A 15,164-nucleotide genomic window follows, 5' to 3' on the forward strand; every position below is an offset into this window, starting at 1 on the left:
TGCAGGTTTTCTCAGACACCTCCTGTCCACCTCCTTCCTAGGTCCCCAGGCTGCGCGGCCTGTCCCGGGGGCGTGCTGAGATGAGGCCTCAGCAAACACGCCCGTTCCCCAGGAGCCTCACGTACAGTTTCCTTATGCCGAGTTCCACTGTGCTGACCAGACACAATTTAGCAATGGATGAAAAGAGACATCTTCCCCTGCAGTTGAGGGACCGAGGAGTTTGTAGGTATCCTGAAATGCCGGGTAGCTGTCTAAAGGGGCACAACCTTAATTGCAGCTCAAGGGTACACAGAGCAACTGGCGTGGCGCCCCAAGGCTGCCTCTGAGGGCCTTCGTTTGACACCTTGAACACTCTGTGAGTCGGCGGCATGGCTAGGCTTGGGGACAGGGCTCATTTGGGTCCAGTGTGGGGAAAGATGGCAACGTGGAAAAGCTTTGTTTCTGAGGACACAAGGGGCTTTTATTTGGACAGAGTTCAAATGTTTGCATGTGATGGCCCAACCCCCACCCTTTTGCCCCCCGGCCCCTCACTTGCTCCTTTCTTAATGTCTTCCCATTTTCTTTTCCTACCACAGGCTTATTTTTAACCTCCACACAGACATTCTGCCTTCCTACCCTCTCACCTCTTCACGTTTTCTCCCTTGGTGTTCAGCCCAGGGACACAATGAAGGAAGGCAGAGACGTGCACAGAGCCAGAGCCCGAGCCCCTGTGACCTGTGCCTTCCTCATGCTTTTCTTCAGGCCTTTTTGATTTCTGACACTTGGCTAGGGTCCTTCTGGGAGAATGTGACTACTCTTTCTTCTTACTGAGGCAGGAGAGTGGTTACCGAGAGGGCCTCAGCGTCTTGGCAGACCTCGGTGAGGGAGCTAGGGGAAAACAAGGGGGTAGGAGGTTATTTCAGTTGGGGTAACCCCATAAATGGTGGGGGGATGGGCCGGGACTCGGGACACTTGGGTTTCATCCTTGGTCTGGGTGGGGAGGGGGCTACAGCTGGCTAATCTTCAGGTGAAGAGGGGCTGGGGCAGGGCTAAGGACCAGCAGGAGCTTACCTGGCCATCTCTGGAGCCCCAGGAACAACAGTGTAAGAAGGAAGAGGCTGCTGGCCAAGAGGACTCCAAAGGCCGTTTTCTGCTCTGTAGGTTGAAAGCAGCATAGGCAGGAATTAGTAGGCAGGAATCCTTTCTGAGCCCAAGCCAGATCCCCAGCAAGAGGAACAAAGGAGGGAGGGAGGGAGGGAAGGAGAGGGAGAGACAGACAGACACTCTATCACTGGTGAAGGAGCTCATAGCAAGTGTTCTGCTTTTGCCCAGGAACTGGGCACACTGTAGTATTCATACTTGTTCAAGATTGTTGGGTGTCCGTGTGTTCCTCCACACGGGATTTCCTACCTCTTCCACGCTGGGACATTTTTAATTGTTTCATGAGAGCGATTTAGATTAGATTAATTGTTGACGGGTAAACTGGAATTTTGCAACTAGCTGGGGAATGGTGTAAGCTGAGGCAAAACTCCCAGTTTTTGGGAAACTTGGCAGTCTGGCGAGCCACCAAATGATGCCCGGTGTTCCTGGATGTTTGCATCTCTTGTCGAAAACCTTTCAATGACATTCTGTGACTTCAGCATGAAATTCCAGCTCTAAGGCCCATTGTGATCTACCCACTAATAGCCAGAGAGGGTTGAAGGCTGTAGGGGAGCCCATTTTTCATATTTTCTTTTTTACCATTTATGAGGTAGGTGACTTTGGGCAAATTTCTTAACATCTGTAAGTGCCAGTTTGCTCAACAGTAAAATGGGAGTTGTGATAATATATGTGATTGTACAGCTGAGTGCTTGATTCGTGTAAATGCTCAATAAGTGTAGTTACTTTCAAGCTTTAGAGCCACTTCTCTCTTTTCCCACACACCCTTGGCTCTAGCTGTGCAGTTCCCGCATTTTCCTTAGACTTATAATTTGGCCGTCAGACGAGCCCTTTTTCCCATCTTAGCTGTTCCCTTCCCACTGAGCTAGCTAGCTTGGCTTGAATGTCTCCTCCAGGCTGTCCTCTGACTGCCTAGTCAGTCCCTCCAACCTGACTAAGCGCCTTGAGGGCAGGAACAATTCACCCTTGATCTCCCGCTGTCAGTACATCACCTAGTACCCTGGAACCTGGGGTGTAATGATGCATCTCGGCATGTGGTGGCAGCTATGGAGGCTGCCACCTTGGGAAAGGAGCCAAGGCTGAACAAAGTGCTGAGGGAAGCAGAACAAGGCCAAAGATGAGCTGGGGGCAGGCGAGCCATGAGCCCAAGTATGGAGGTGGGGAAAAGAGGGCACTCCTAGTACCTGGTGGCGCAACCCAGGCGGTGGACCTAAGGGGCTCCTCCAGGGAGATGTGGGAGACCTGGCAGGTGTAAGTGGTGCCTTCAGGGCCAGGTTCTGCCTTCAAGAAGGAGGAGACGCTGTAGGTGCCCGCTGTGCTTTGTCGGAGGCTGGAGAAGGAGGCCCCAGAGACGGGGACTGGGGCTCCACCTGGCTCTTCTCGGATCCACGTCACAGTCACGTCCAGAGGATAATAGCCAGCGATGTTGCAGATGAGGGTGGGTGGCAGCGCTTTGTTTGTCAAGCTTAGTTGTACTTTGGGGGAAGCTAGAAGAAAGAACGAGGAATCAGATTCCAGAGATATCCAGCCGGACAACAGAGTTGCCCAAAGCATTCTCTTCCTGCTGGGAGTGAGAGCGGGTTGTGGGAGCTCAGTGGAGTGCCAAGGGGGCTGTAATGGGTCCACTCTAGATGCGGGCCAGGAGGGGTGCGCCTTCCACAGGTAATTGAAAAGCAATAGGAAAACCAACGAAAGGTTGGCTTCTTATCATCACTATAAGCTGGCGATTTTAAAGGACGTCAGTGATGAAATACTCCTGCCAGTCAGACAGCCCCTCCATGGTTTGCCGCTGCTCCTTCTTAGGATGTGCTCCAGAGGACGGAGGTACTTGGAGACAGCCAGCCAGGGCCGGGCAGCAGGCTCCTGGGCTGGGAAATTGCGTACTGGAATGACCCTGGAGTCTGACAGAGAACAGTCTGCACTTCTAGGATGGAGATGGCAGTTAGGTTGTGGCCATTCAGCCTGCTTCTCAGAAAATTGCCCTTGTGTTGGATGCTGTCCTGGAAAACACCTCCATAGGCATATCCCTTCCCCTTTCCTTGGAGAACCAAAAATGACCTCACCTTGGACGTGGAGCTGGATGATCTGTTGGGCTTGGTACAGAGAGGTGGTGATCTGGCAAATGTAGGTCCCCTCGTCCTTCAGGGTGAGGCTAGGCAGGGTGAGGGAGGCATCCCCGGCCAGGAGTAGCTGCTCTGACTCCAGGGAGGCACCCTCCCGCTTGGCCTGCCGCTGCCCCGTGGTCCAGCTGTACACCAGCTGGCCGTGGCCCTTATGTTGCAGCCGCCACTCCACGCCAGTCAGGTCTAAGCCCGGGGCCACGGAGAAGCCACAGTGCAGGGAGGCTGAGGACCCCAGCAGGAAATTCAGCAATGGGGTCTGTGTTGTCACTTGGAGCTCCACTATAGTGAGAAAAAGAAGGGTGACTGTGGGCTACTTCCTCCTCGAGTCCACCTGATCGCTAAACTGTGGGCATGTTGTGGGCGTATGCCTGCCCCTGCCTCCTTCCTGGACATTTCCCATCAGGTGCAACCACAAAATGGGGCGTGTGGGTGGCACAGTTAGGCATCTGACCCTGGATCATGGCTCAGGTCATGATCTCACAGTTCATGAGTTCAAGCCCCACGTTGGGTTCTGCACTGATGGTGTGGAGCCTGCTCGGGATTCTGTCTGTCCTTCTCTCTGCCCCTCCCCTGCTTGTGCGCGCGCTCTCTCTCTCTCTCTCTCTCTCTCAAAATAAATAAATTAAAAAAAAAAAGATGGAACCACAAAGAAATGGTGCTGTGGAAAAGCAGCATGGCACACATGGTAATCCTAACTATTTTGGAGTCACTTACCCCTGGATAATCTGACGAAAGCTATGGACGTCTCACCAGAAAATTACACATGCAAAATTATGTGTTACCATTGACCCTCAGGTAAGACCACTGGAATAGCAGCAAAAGCTTTGGAACCCTGCTTCTTCCACTTACTAGCTCTGTGACCTAGGGCAAGGCAGTAAGGGTTGCCAAGGTCATCTGCTTAAGGCGAAGCTGCTGCGAAGACTAAATAGGAATAAGAGATTTAAAAAGCACCCAGTGGTAGTATTTGTGCCAAACATGCTGAAGCTGAATCCAATGACGAAAACAATCAGACACATCCAAATGGTGGGATACTCTACAAGACAGCAGGCCTGGACTCTTCAAAATGTCAATGCTAGGAAAAGACTGTTCTGGAGTAAAGGAGGCTAAAGGCACAGGACAACTGAATGCATGACCCTTGTTTGAATCCTGGACTTAAAAACAAGGGGCGCCTGGGTGGCTCAGTCGGTTGAGTGACAGACTCCAGCTCAGGTCATGATCTCATGGTTCGTGAGTTCGAGGCCCGTGTCAGGCTCTGTGCTGACAGCTCGGAGTCTGGAGCCTGCTTCGGATTCTGTGTCTCCCTCTCTCTCTGTCCCTCCCCCGCTCATGCTCTGTCTCAGAAATAAATAAACATTAAAAAAAAATTAAAAAAAAAAACAAAAAAAACCAAAAACAAACTAGAACATTAGTGGGACCACTGGAGAAATTTGAACTTGGACTCTATATTGACAGTACTATTGCATCAATTTAAAAATTTCTTAAGTCTGGCGGCACCTGGGTGTCTCAGTCGGTTAAGCGTCTTGACTTCGGCTCAGGTCGTGATCTCACGGTTCATGAGTTCAAGCGCCACGTCCAAGTGTGCACTGACGGTATGGAGACTGCTTGGGATTCTCTCTCTGCCCCTTCCCACTTGTATGTGCGCACATACGCCCATTCTCCCTCTCTCTCAAAATAAATGAACATTAAAGAACATTTCTTAAGTCTAATGCTCAGTGGTGTACCAAGTAATGGTAGGAATGGACTGCCTTGGCAGGGAGGAGTGTTTTATCAGTGATAGTGTTCAAGATTGTCAATATGGTGGTGATGTAATGGTGAGAATATGTTCTTAAAGTCTTTACACACTGTACTCCCTTATTGCCTGCACCACCCTAGACTGCTCCCCACCTTGATTTGCTGCCAAGGTGATGGTTTTGTGATTATGAAAGAGAATATCCTTGTTTTTGGTTATAAACTTTGTGTTATGAGCCAATACATGACATACATGGAAACATTTGGGGTGAAGTGTTGGAGTGTCTGCAATTTACTTTCAGTTCAGGGAGGGATACCTATCCTTTCATCTATCAAGAGAGAGAATGCGGCAAGACATTAATAATTGGTTGATACAGGGGCATCTGGGTGGCTCAGTAGGTTAAGCTACCAACTTCGGCTCAGGTCATGATCTCATGGCAGGTGAGTTCGAGCCCTGTGTCAGGCTCTGTGCTGACAGCTCGGAGCCTGGAGCCTGCTTCGGATTCTGTGTCTCCCTCTCTGTCTGCCCCTCCCCTGCTTGTGCTCTCTCTTTCCTTCAAAAATAAATAAACATTAAAAAATAATTGGGTGAATGGTATACAGGTGCTCATTACATTATTCTTTTACCTTTTTGTAGGTTTGAAATGTCCCTACAAAAGGTAGAAAGACAGGGGGGAATACCTCCCCCAAAGGGGGAATACCCTAGCATGGCTTAGGGGGAATACCTAAGCCATGCTAGGACTATGGCTGACACTGGACAGACATGAGAACCCCTCTTTTCTGCTGTGGCAGGGTAAAGTTAGGTTGAGTCTTCTGGGGCTTTCTAAGGATAAGAGGCTAGCCCCCTAATCTCTGGACCTGGTTGTCCTCTTTTTGGAGGCAAAATACTGGATTGAGGAACTCTGGAGAAGCCTATCATCATGTTCTCAATTTCCTGTGTCCTCTGGGATGTACCAGGTTGGAAAGGGCAAAAACCAGGTTTTGCTAATAAGAGTTAATGAACAAATCCTGCATGTGCGTCACTCTAATCATCTTGAAGCACCAGAACAGGCTGGCTTTCACCGCGATACAACTGGTGCTTGGTTTAATAAGACTGCTATGGACAGCGTACGTGAACAGAGCCTCGCATGTCATTTCCTCACACAAGGGAGGTGAAAATGATCCCAATCCAATCCTTTGGGTCTTTAGGAGAAAGGACTGAGGCTAGGGGACACCCTGAGATGACTGATGTGGATGGAAGTGTACTTATTCCCTTCCTCCTTCTAGTTCCTCATGAGCTGCCCACTTGAAAAAACCCACAACTTTATTTCTGCTACTTTTAATTTTCTCACCTGCAGTCTGCACCATCCCCTGGGGGCTCAGGGGCAGCTTCAGTGTGGGGTGCAAGACAGCCCCATTCTCAGCATCCCTGAGAACCTTCATCACCATGGAGACACTAGGTCCCCCTCCGGGTACCTGCACGTTGGCGATGAACGAAGCTTTCTTAGTGGCCTGGAGGAAATAGTGGGAGATCTCACAGGACACCTCCTTCCCGTTGCAGTCAGCATGGAGTAAGGCCTCGGCTTGAGGAATCTGTACCAAGTTCACTGTGGGAGAAGGGCAGCACAGAGGTCCAGTTGGATTGAGAACACCTGGGTCCATGGGAAACAGGTGCGGTGGGTGTCCTCAGGAACTGCACCGTCCCAGCGGAGGGAGCCCAGAAAGATTGAGACATAGGGTGGAGGGCTCTTACCTGAGGCCTCGAAGGTAACAGGTGGGTTGTCTTTGGCCAGTGTGCCCCCTTGGAAATCAGTGAAGGCTTCCAGGGAGCCGTCATCCAGCACTGGTACCTGCCTCAGCACGAGCAAGGCCTCCACCGTGGTCCTACTGCTGGCAAGACTTCCAGGGTGCCTGTCTTCCTCCACCAGGAAGCAGTCTAGGACCACATCCACCTTCCGCCACTGCCTTTCTTCTGCAGGTTAAAGATAGGAGTGAGCACCCTCTTGCCCAGAGAGTTGCTTCTGTACTCGCCTCGCACCCCAACTGTGGAGTCATCAAGGAAGGTGTAGAAGTTGTCATCCAGGGTCCTAGCTGTCTCTGTGTCCCTCTCGTCACCCCCAAACCAGCTTTCTGGGAAGCACCTGCTAGTCCAGGCACATACCTGGTATGAATTAAAGTCCTGATTTACATTGGTCAGGAGAGTTTATGTTTTTATTGTCATTACAACTGCCAGCCAAAAAACTCTCTTCAGTCAAAGGAATTCTCGGCAAAAGCACATAAATGAGCAAAATTGCCACTGGGAGAGGAGGGAGACAGGCCGCCCATGTGGCGAGGGGAGTTGGCACAATTTCCCAGCCAGCCCACTGGGTCTACTCAGCTTTCTGCGGTTACAGGTGGCCTTCCCCTCCCCCACCTCCAGGGCACACCTTCCGGGGATTTCCCAGCTTTCCGCTTGGGAAGGTGTCTGCTCCCAGGCAGTGCCCTCTCCACTAGGCCCTCCACCGCATCCCCCAGGAGGCCTCTCTTCCTTTGCCCTTTCCCACAGGCTGCGGCCTCCTCCCCAACACCATTGGTTCCTTATTTTGCCAGCCTTTCTCCTGTTGGGCTTAGGAGGTTGCTGGAAGCCGGCCCCCTCCCCCCACCCCCTTCCCCTTTGGAATCTCGGGGTGGGTGGGTCCCTGGTCCGCCCTGGGCCCAACACCCCCACCCTCCTCTTCCCTCCCCCTCCCCCCACTCCGGCCGGCGCTCCCCGCTCACCTGGGCCTGCCGCCACGCGGGACAGGGCCAGGCAGAGCAGCAGGCACCAGCCCTGCCCCGCGCCCATGGGGGCTGCGCTGCCACCCCTCCCGCCCCGCCCCGCCCCGCCGCCCTTCCCCACTGCTCCGGCGGGCGCGTCCCGGCTGGAGAAGACGGGCTCTCCGAACCACCCTTTCTGGCCTGTAGCTTTCTCTCCAGCCCTTGGCCTCCTCCTCTTTCGCTTTCACTTCGAGTTTCACCGCGGCTGCTTCTGCCTAGGAGTGAAACCACTAACTAGGCGCGCGTGCCAGCGTCGTGATCACGGTTCTCCTTTCTTCCCCCGCCTCCCGCAAATCCTCTCGTTCTGTCAAGACCTGACTTCAACGGCATGCACCCTTGGACCCCCCACCCAAGAGAGCGGAGCCGAAGTAAGGGAGGGGGTGGGGGGAGGCAGAGACCGAAGCCAGAAGCAGGATCCCCAGGAGCCTGGGAACCTTTCTTCATTTTCGGTTGGTGCCACACCCCCTGGCGGTCCTCCTTCGGCGACTGGGGCGGGCCCCTAGCACCAGTCCGCCCAGGAGAGAGCTCCTCCTTCAGATCCCGGATCTGGGAGTGGCTGGCGCGCAGAGATTGAATTTCAGAGCGCGCGCGGAGAGCATGGGTGTGTGGCTGGCCGTCACTTTATTTTGCAGAATTTCTACGTCAGTGATACAGCACGTGGGGGTTCGTAGGCAGAAGTGTGTTTTCCAGCTAGGGCCTCAGCCCTCCAGTGCAGCGCAGGGGCGAAGCCGGCTGAGCCAGGGCACACTCGGGCGCCTGTGACCCACCCTCCACCGCATCCCCTCGTGTCCTTGTCACTGCCAGTCTCCAAAAGTCACGCTCTCAAGTCTGCACACAGGAAAGGGTCCTGATAAGAGGATGGTACTGAAACCGGGGGTGCCAGGTCTCATTCGGCTCATCGGCCTGGGTGGCCGATGGGGTGGGACTGAGGCTGGGATTTTATTGTAGTGATGACCTCCCCACCCCCAAGGCGAGCACGCTCAGGGGTAGGAAGCAGGCTCTGGTTTTCGGTAGTCTTCCTGAATGGGGATGGCGCCCCCCTCTTCCTCCCTGGGGCAGCTGTAAGGACAAGGCTCTGCAGGCATCACTGGACTTTCTTCTTTGTCTGCAGGAGGAGAATCAGAGGCAGTTAAGGTGGGGGGTGGTGAAGAGAGTGGACATGAACAAAGAAGGGTTAACTTGGGGGAGGCTGTCAGGGGGTGCCGACGAAGAGGCGAGAGAGAAGGCAGGAGCAAGGGTTGGTAAAGATGGTGTGAGGGAGGCTTCCGAGAGGTTCCAGGCATGGGTGGCGGGGCTAAGGAAGTAGGGTGGGGTGCAGGGACAGGACTGGAGACCTGCATTTTGTCTCTTACTTAGTCCATTTTTTCTTTGTTGATGGAGGCACAGGGCTCCGACCATGGTGAAAGCAAGAAACATTCCAGAGAGGACCACAAAGATGCGGATGCAGTCTGTGCTGCACAGGGACCTTTGGGCTGTGGTAGACAGGGGCCACACAAGTGTTTTTGGGGAGGGCCTAGGTCTCGACTCTCCTCAGCCCAGGCCTCCTGTTACCCATCTGCCATCTCTCTCTCACCCCAATCCCCACTGCTACCATTGGACTAAGTCCTTTCCTAATCCTTAGATTCTGCTTCTCTTACTTCTTACTCCTACTCCAGGAGCTTTCTGGCTGACTTCCCTCTCTTGTATGCATTCTCTCTTGTATGCATTCTCTGGGGGTGGAGAATGGGGAGGAAACTCACGTGGTCCGTGGGTAGAGAGAGCTGGGGCAGGCAGCCACCTGAAATCAGCTAGAGTTTGCACCTGCCGGACTGTCCCGGCCTCTGGCATCTCTGGAAAAAGAGACAGGGTGGGCAGCAGCAGGGCACCTCCCAGGGCACAAGCCTGGGCTGAATGAAGGCCTGAGGCCTAAGAGGCGCTGGGTGAGATGGGAAGGCTGAACAGCTGGCCAGGCAACTTATGTGGGGAGGGTGCTGGTTGGGGGGGGGGGGTGACCCTTATCCCTGTGACTGGACAAAGTATTGCCTGGAACTTACTTTTGGCGTAAGGTAAGTGGGTGGGTTGTGGGTGTGGGCCTGGGGCCTGAGATGGACGAGGTGTCAGTGAGGGGTTTGAAGGAGGATCACACTCGGTACACTCCTTGTCCCTGCACTGCCAGCCCTTGGGACAGGCACACTGTGCATTGGCGGTGAGGGTGCAGTTTCGAATGAGGAGACCTGGGGACAGAGGAGGGCAGGAGGAACACGAGAAGTTCAGGCCTCAGAGACCTGCAAGGTGTGCTCGCTAAATCCTATCTTGAGCTGCCGTCCCAGACCTGGCTCCCGGAACTCCTGCCCCATCTACACAAGGGCCTGCCCCTCCCTCGCTGTCACCCAGTGCCTCTGCTTTTATTACTATTGCCATGAAAGGAAAAATGTAGACCTTTTAGAAAATTCATGCTTCGGAAATGCAAACTGGAAAAAGTAGAAACAGCTTGCATGATATTCTCTCTTATTCACTGATACTTTTATAACTTCTTGAAGTGTAATTTACTTACAGAGAGGTACACAGATCAGAAGCGTCAAGCTTGAGAATTGCTACAAATTGGACCCATAGACAAGAGAAGCAGAGTTCCTTTCTAGTCACTACCTCCTCCCACCCACACATAACCACTATCTAGCCTGACTTCCTAACACTGCGAGTTCATTTTGCTTCTTTTTGCACTACATTTGTGTAGTCATGCGTGTGTACTTACTTGTATCAGGCACTCTTATTCAATCTTTGTGAAATTCATCCACATTGTAACCATAGGCTATTCCTTCTCCTGCTGTATAGCATTACACTGTATGAATTTCCCATGATTCAGTTATCTACTCTACTGCAAATGGCACGTGGGTAGTGTCCAGTTTTTAAGCAATCAGGAATAGTGCTGCTATGGTCCCTGATAGGTTTTTATTTTTTAATTTGTTTTTAAATGTTCATTTTTGAGAGGGGGGAGGGGCAAAAAGAGAGGGAGAGAGAGAATCTCAAGCAGGCTCTGAGCTGGCAGAGCCCGACGCGGGCTCAAACCGACAAACCGTGAGATCATGACCTGAGCTGAAATCAAGAGTTGGACACTTAAGCAACTGAGCCACCCAGGTGGCCCCCTGATAGGTTTTTTTTTTTTTTTTTTTTTAATGCAAACCTTGGGGCTCCCGGTTTGCTTTTTTTTTTTTTTTTTCAACGTTTATTTATTTTTGGGACAGAGAGAGACAGAGCATGAATGGGCGAGGGGCAGAGAGAGAGGGAGACACAGAATCGGAAACAGGCTCCAGGCTCTGAGCCATCAGCCCAGAGCCCGACGCGGGGCTCGAACTCACGGACTGTGAGATCGTGACCTGGTTGAAGTCGGACGCTTAACCGACTGCGCCACCCAGGCGCCCCAGTTTTTAACTTTACTAGAGATTTACTTCATTACTAACACACTTTGCCTTTAAAAAAATTTTTTTTTTAAATGTTTATTTATTTTTGAGAGACAGAGACACAGACAGAGTGCAAACAGAGGAGGGCAGAGAGAGAGGGAGACACAAAATCTGAAGCTGGTTCCAGGCTCTGAGCTGTCAGCACAGAGCCCGATGCAGGGCTCAAACCCACAAACCGTGAGATCATGACCTGAGCTGAAGTCGGACACTCAACCGACTGAGCCACCCAGGTGCCCCTACTTTGCCTTTTAAATAGAAATGTTATTCAAGTGTAGAGGTCGGGTGCTGAATGACTGCCAATAAATTATACTAGAGGAGGAGGATGTGAGGGGTTCTAGTCTGGGTTGGACTCACAGGTGGTTGGGGTTAAGAAGAGGAGGGTGATTCTGGGGAAGGCAGCGGCACCCGGATGTGGGCCAGGTTTGCCCGTGGACTGGTGGGACCTTAGGACAGTGCACTCATGGGGAACCAGGGAGAAGAGCCCCCACAGGCAAGGAGGGGTGCAGAAAGGAAGGCTGGCAGATGTCGAAGATGCTTACTAGTACTCTAATATTCCTTTAGCATGTGCTTTTTGTGAGGAAAGGGAGAGGGACACAAATTCCTTCTTCCCATCCTTAGGCCCCTAGGGCTGCTTCTTTCTGAATTTTGACTCGTAGTTGCTACTAGAATTTGGTTTCCTTGTGGCTTACCAGGAATTGTGAGCCAGGCTGGACAAGGATCTGCAAGAAGAGAACAGTGATAGGGGAGAGGAGAAGAGGTAGGCAAAGGTGAGGAAGATCACCTCAGACCCAGGAGGGGGTGGGCAGGAGGGTATCTGCCCAAAGGCAAGAGAAGGGTTAAGGAGGGGGCTGGGCTTGGTTACAATGGAAGGCGTGCCATTGTTTTTAGTGAGGAGTATCCAGAGACCTGGGAGTTCTTTTCACCTTGTATAACCTGTGCCCCAAATTCCAGGCGAATTTAAAGCACTTTTCCATCTTACCCATGGGAATACTGAGGTCCAGAGGGGGCCAAACTCATTCAGCCTCACCCCTGGCCACCGTCACCTGGAGTCCCTCAGCCAATTGCTGCCTGAGAGTTTTGGGGGCCTATGGGCTGAGTCTGAACCGCCTGGTCTGGAACACAGCAAAGGGAGTTCAGGCTGGTTCAGTATTGGGAAAAGGCCTTTTGGCGGGGCCTGCAGAATGCGTGGGTGGACTTTGACTAAAATAATTCCAGGGGTGCCTGTGTGGTTAAGTCAGTTGGGCATCCTACTCTTGGTGTTGGCTCCAGTCATGATCTCACAGTTCCTGAGATCAAGCCCTGAGTAGGGCTCCGTGCTGAGCATGGAGCCTGGTTGGGATTCTCTCTCTCCCACTCTCTCTGCCCCTGCCCTGCTCGTGTTCACTCTCTCTCTCTCTCTCTCTCTCTCTCAAAATAAATAAACATCAAAAATAAATAAATAATTCCAACCCTGCTGGGGTTGCTGACAAGAAGAGAAAAGCATCCATTAATATATTTTTAAGTTGAGTGGACTGAGGAATACTTCTTGTGTATTTGAGATGTTGTTTTTTTTTGACTTATTTGCAATGGCAAACCTTTTTTCGTTTGTTTTTATTTTTTAATATTTATTTATTTTGAGAGAGAGAAAAAAAGAGAGGGGGAAGACCAGAGAAAGAGAGAGGGAGAGAGAATCCCAAGCAGGCTCTGTGCTGTCAGTGCAAAGCCCGATGTGGGGCTAGAACCCACGAACTGTGAGATCATGACCTGAGCTGAAGTTGGATGTGCAACTGACTGAGCCACCCAGGTGCCCCAAGGGACCACTTTAAAGTCTGCTGCTCTATCTGGGCTGGCACACAGATTCTGAAATTCTAGCTAAGATGCAGAAATAATAAAAGAATTCACATCAGATGCACACGTTACTTCTTCATTTAAAAAAGATAAAATTACTGGGGTGCCTGGGTGGCTCAGTCAGTTAAGCATCCGACTTCAGCCCAGGTCATGATCCTGCGCTTCATGGGTTTGAGTCCCACGTCAGGCTCTGTGCTGACAGCTCAGATGGAGCTTAGAGCCTGGAGCCTGCTTCAGATTCTGTGTCTCCCTCTCTCTCTCTCTCTGCCCCTCCCCTGCTTGCACTCTGTCTCCCCAAAATAAATAAACATTAAAAAAATTTTTTTTAAGATAAAATTACAAAATAAACAAGAAATATAGGCCACATACATATTCATTTTCCTAAATTGGCTGTTGTGCAAAAAAAAAAAAAAAAAAAAAAAAAAGAAAGGATGTTACTCGACTGGCTGGTATTGTTATTTCCTTAGGGGCACCTGGGTGGCTCAGTCAGTTGAGCCTTCAGCTCTTGATTTTGGCTCAGACCATGATCTCATGGTTTGTGAGATTGAGCCCTGAGTTGGGCTCCGTACTGACAGCTTGGAGCTTGCTTGGGCTTCTCTCTTTCCCTCTCTCTCTCTCTGCGCCTCCCCTGTACTTTCTCTCTCTCAAAATAAATAAAAATAAATATTAAAAAAAAAAAGAAAGGGGGTGCTTGGATGACTCAGTTGGTTAAGGATTTGACTCTTGATTTTGGCTCAGGTCATGATCTCACAGTTTGTGAGTTCAAGCCCCACATTGGGCTCTGTGCTGACTGTGGAGCCTGCTTGGGATTCTCTCTCTCCCTCTCTCTGCCTCTCCTCTGTTCTCTCTCTCTCTCAAATAAATACATAAAAAAAGAAAGAAAGAAAGAAAGAAAGAGAAAGAAAGAAAGAAAGAGAGAGAAAGAAAGAAAGAAAGAAAGAAAGAAAGAAAGAAAGAGAGAAAGATGTACTCCAAGTTCCAAATGAATGTGCACTTCAGACGCAGCCAATTCATCAATGGGGGTTTGCTCACCTGAAATCTGGGACCTAGGACCACCTCCCTTTTTTTCACTTCCCCTTTATATTGTCATGATCTGAGTTGTGCACCCATTCTCCGCAGCTCCCCAAATTCTGCTTACCCCATTCCCTGTAACGCTAGAGTTCTCTCCACATCAATATGTGCCCTGCCCAGGGCACCCCATTTCCCAGCATTGGCTCCACTTGCAGTAGCCTTGAAGTGACAAGCTCTGACCTCCCTCCTCTTTGCTTTTCCATCCCCGGCTCTGCCACCTGGATCCCCCAGAGGTTTGCCCATCTCACCAGAGTTACAATGCCGACAACTCTCACAGTGGCGCCGGATGTGGTGGTCTGGTGAGAAGGAGGCCCCCGGTATGCATGGATCACACTGAGCAGCCTCTCCGTGTCTGTCACAGTCCTTCACCAGGAAAGTCCCTGTGAGCAGAGGTCCGGGTCAAGGCCCAAGGAAGGCCACTTCTCTGCCCTCTTCAAAGTGGCACCGGATTCCTCTCCTTGCTGGAACTCAGATGCACTCTCCACTGCCCTTCACCCCAAACCCCTGGCGAGGGCTCCTCTCTTACCTGGCTTACACATCTGGCAGCACAGTTGTCCCTGGGCCCAGTAATGCTTCTCTGGACAGCACTGGGGGGCCAGGGTAGCCGAGAGCCCCGCCAGGGTCCCCAGAATCCACAGCCAGCAGGGGGGTGGCCGGGCCATGGCTCTTGCCCAGGGGAGCTCTTTCTGCACTCCAGCCACTGACCTCTGGGCTCTGCGGACCTGCTGCCCCCAGCTGGGTGCGGGCGCCTGCTCTCTGCACCTCCTGGGCAACAGCTGTAGGTGCTCTTCGAGTTGCTGGTTTCAGGTGGCAAGCCGACCTTTGATGGCAGCTGAAGCTCTCTGGTGGCTGTTTTTTTTCTCAAAGCAGTGACTTCCACCCCCTCCCCCTTTTCCATGTGCTGGGTGCTGGGTGTGGGGAGAGCATTAAAGGGCAAGCTCTGTCAGAAGACTTGCTGCTCTTCAAAGGCATCCACCACCTCCAACACGCTGGCCTCTGTGCTCACTAAGAACTTAACCCATTCGTGCCGTCCTCTTTTACCCAACGTTGGATGCGTGGGGCACTG

General features: G+C 51.8%; 2 protein-coding genes across 6 annotated transcripts; both read right to left on the reverse strand.

Moving 5' to 3' along the window:
* Positions 1–434: 434 nt before the first annotated feature.
* On the reverse strand, positions 435–8,276 carry TAPBPL (TAP binding protein like). Of its 3 annotated transcripts, XM_040462972.1 has the most exons (8): positions 8,162–8,275; positions 7,725–7,978; positions 6,721–6,939; positions 6,320–6,574; positions 3,201–3,539; positions 2,322–2,624; positions 1,051–1,134; positions 435–867 (listed from the first exon to the last, which is right to left on the reverse strand). In XM_040462972.1, the coding sequence occupies exons 2-8, from the start codon at positions 7,789–7,791 to the stop codon at positions 824–826; spliced, it is 1,311 nt and encodes a 436-aa protein (XP_040318906.1). In that variant the 5' UTR covers positions 7,792–7,978; positions 8,162–8,275; the 3' UTR covers positions 435–823. The 3 variants fall into 3 exon arrangements, with proteins under 3 accessions (XP_040318906.1, XP_040318908.1, XP_040318907.1); XM_040462974.1 differs by lacking the exon at positions 7,725–7,978 and having other exon boundaries at positions 8,162–8,276; XM_040462973.1 differs by having other exon boundaries at positions 7,725–8,239.
* Positions 8,277–8,365: 89 nt separating this feature from the next.
* CD27 (CD27 molecule) lies at positions 8,366–14,948 on the reverse strand. 3 transcript variants are annotated; one of them, XM_040462977.1, is made up of 6 exons: positions 14,625–14,937; positions 14,347–14,478; positions 9,797–9,976; positions 9,503–9,592; positions 9,116–9,235; positions 8,366–8,868 (listed from the first exon to the last, which is right to left on the reverse strand). In XM_040462977.1, exons 1-6 carry the CDS (start codon positions 14,758–14,760, stop codon positions 8,744–8,746), a joined length of 783 nt encoding a protein of 260 aa, XP_040318911.1. In that variant the 5' UTR covers positions 14,761–14,937; the 3' UTR covers positions 8,366–8,743. The 3 variants fall into 3 exon arrangements, with proteins under 3 accessions (XP_040318911.1, XP_040318910.1, XP_040318912.1); XM_040462976.1 differs by lacking the exon at positions 8,366–8,868 and having other exon boundaries at positions 8,876–9,235; positions 14,625–14,943; XM_040462978.1 differs by lacking the exons at positions 8,366–8,868; positions 14,347–14,478 and having other exon boundaries at positions 8,876–9,235; positions 14,625–14,948.
* Between the last annotated feature and the right edge of the window lie 216 nt (positions 14,949–15,164).

Source organism: Herpailurus yagouaroundi, unplaced genomic scaffold, assembly GCF_014898765.1.
Source record: "Herpailurus yagouaroundi ecotype Mexico unplaced genomic scaffold, PumYag 355, whole genome shotgun sequence".
Taxonomy (NCBI): domain Eukaryota; kingdom Metazoa; phylum Chordata; class Mammalia; order Carnivora; family Felidae; genus Herpailurus; species Herpailurus yagouaroundi.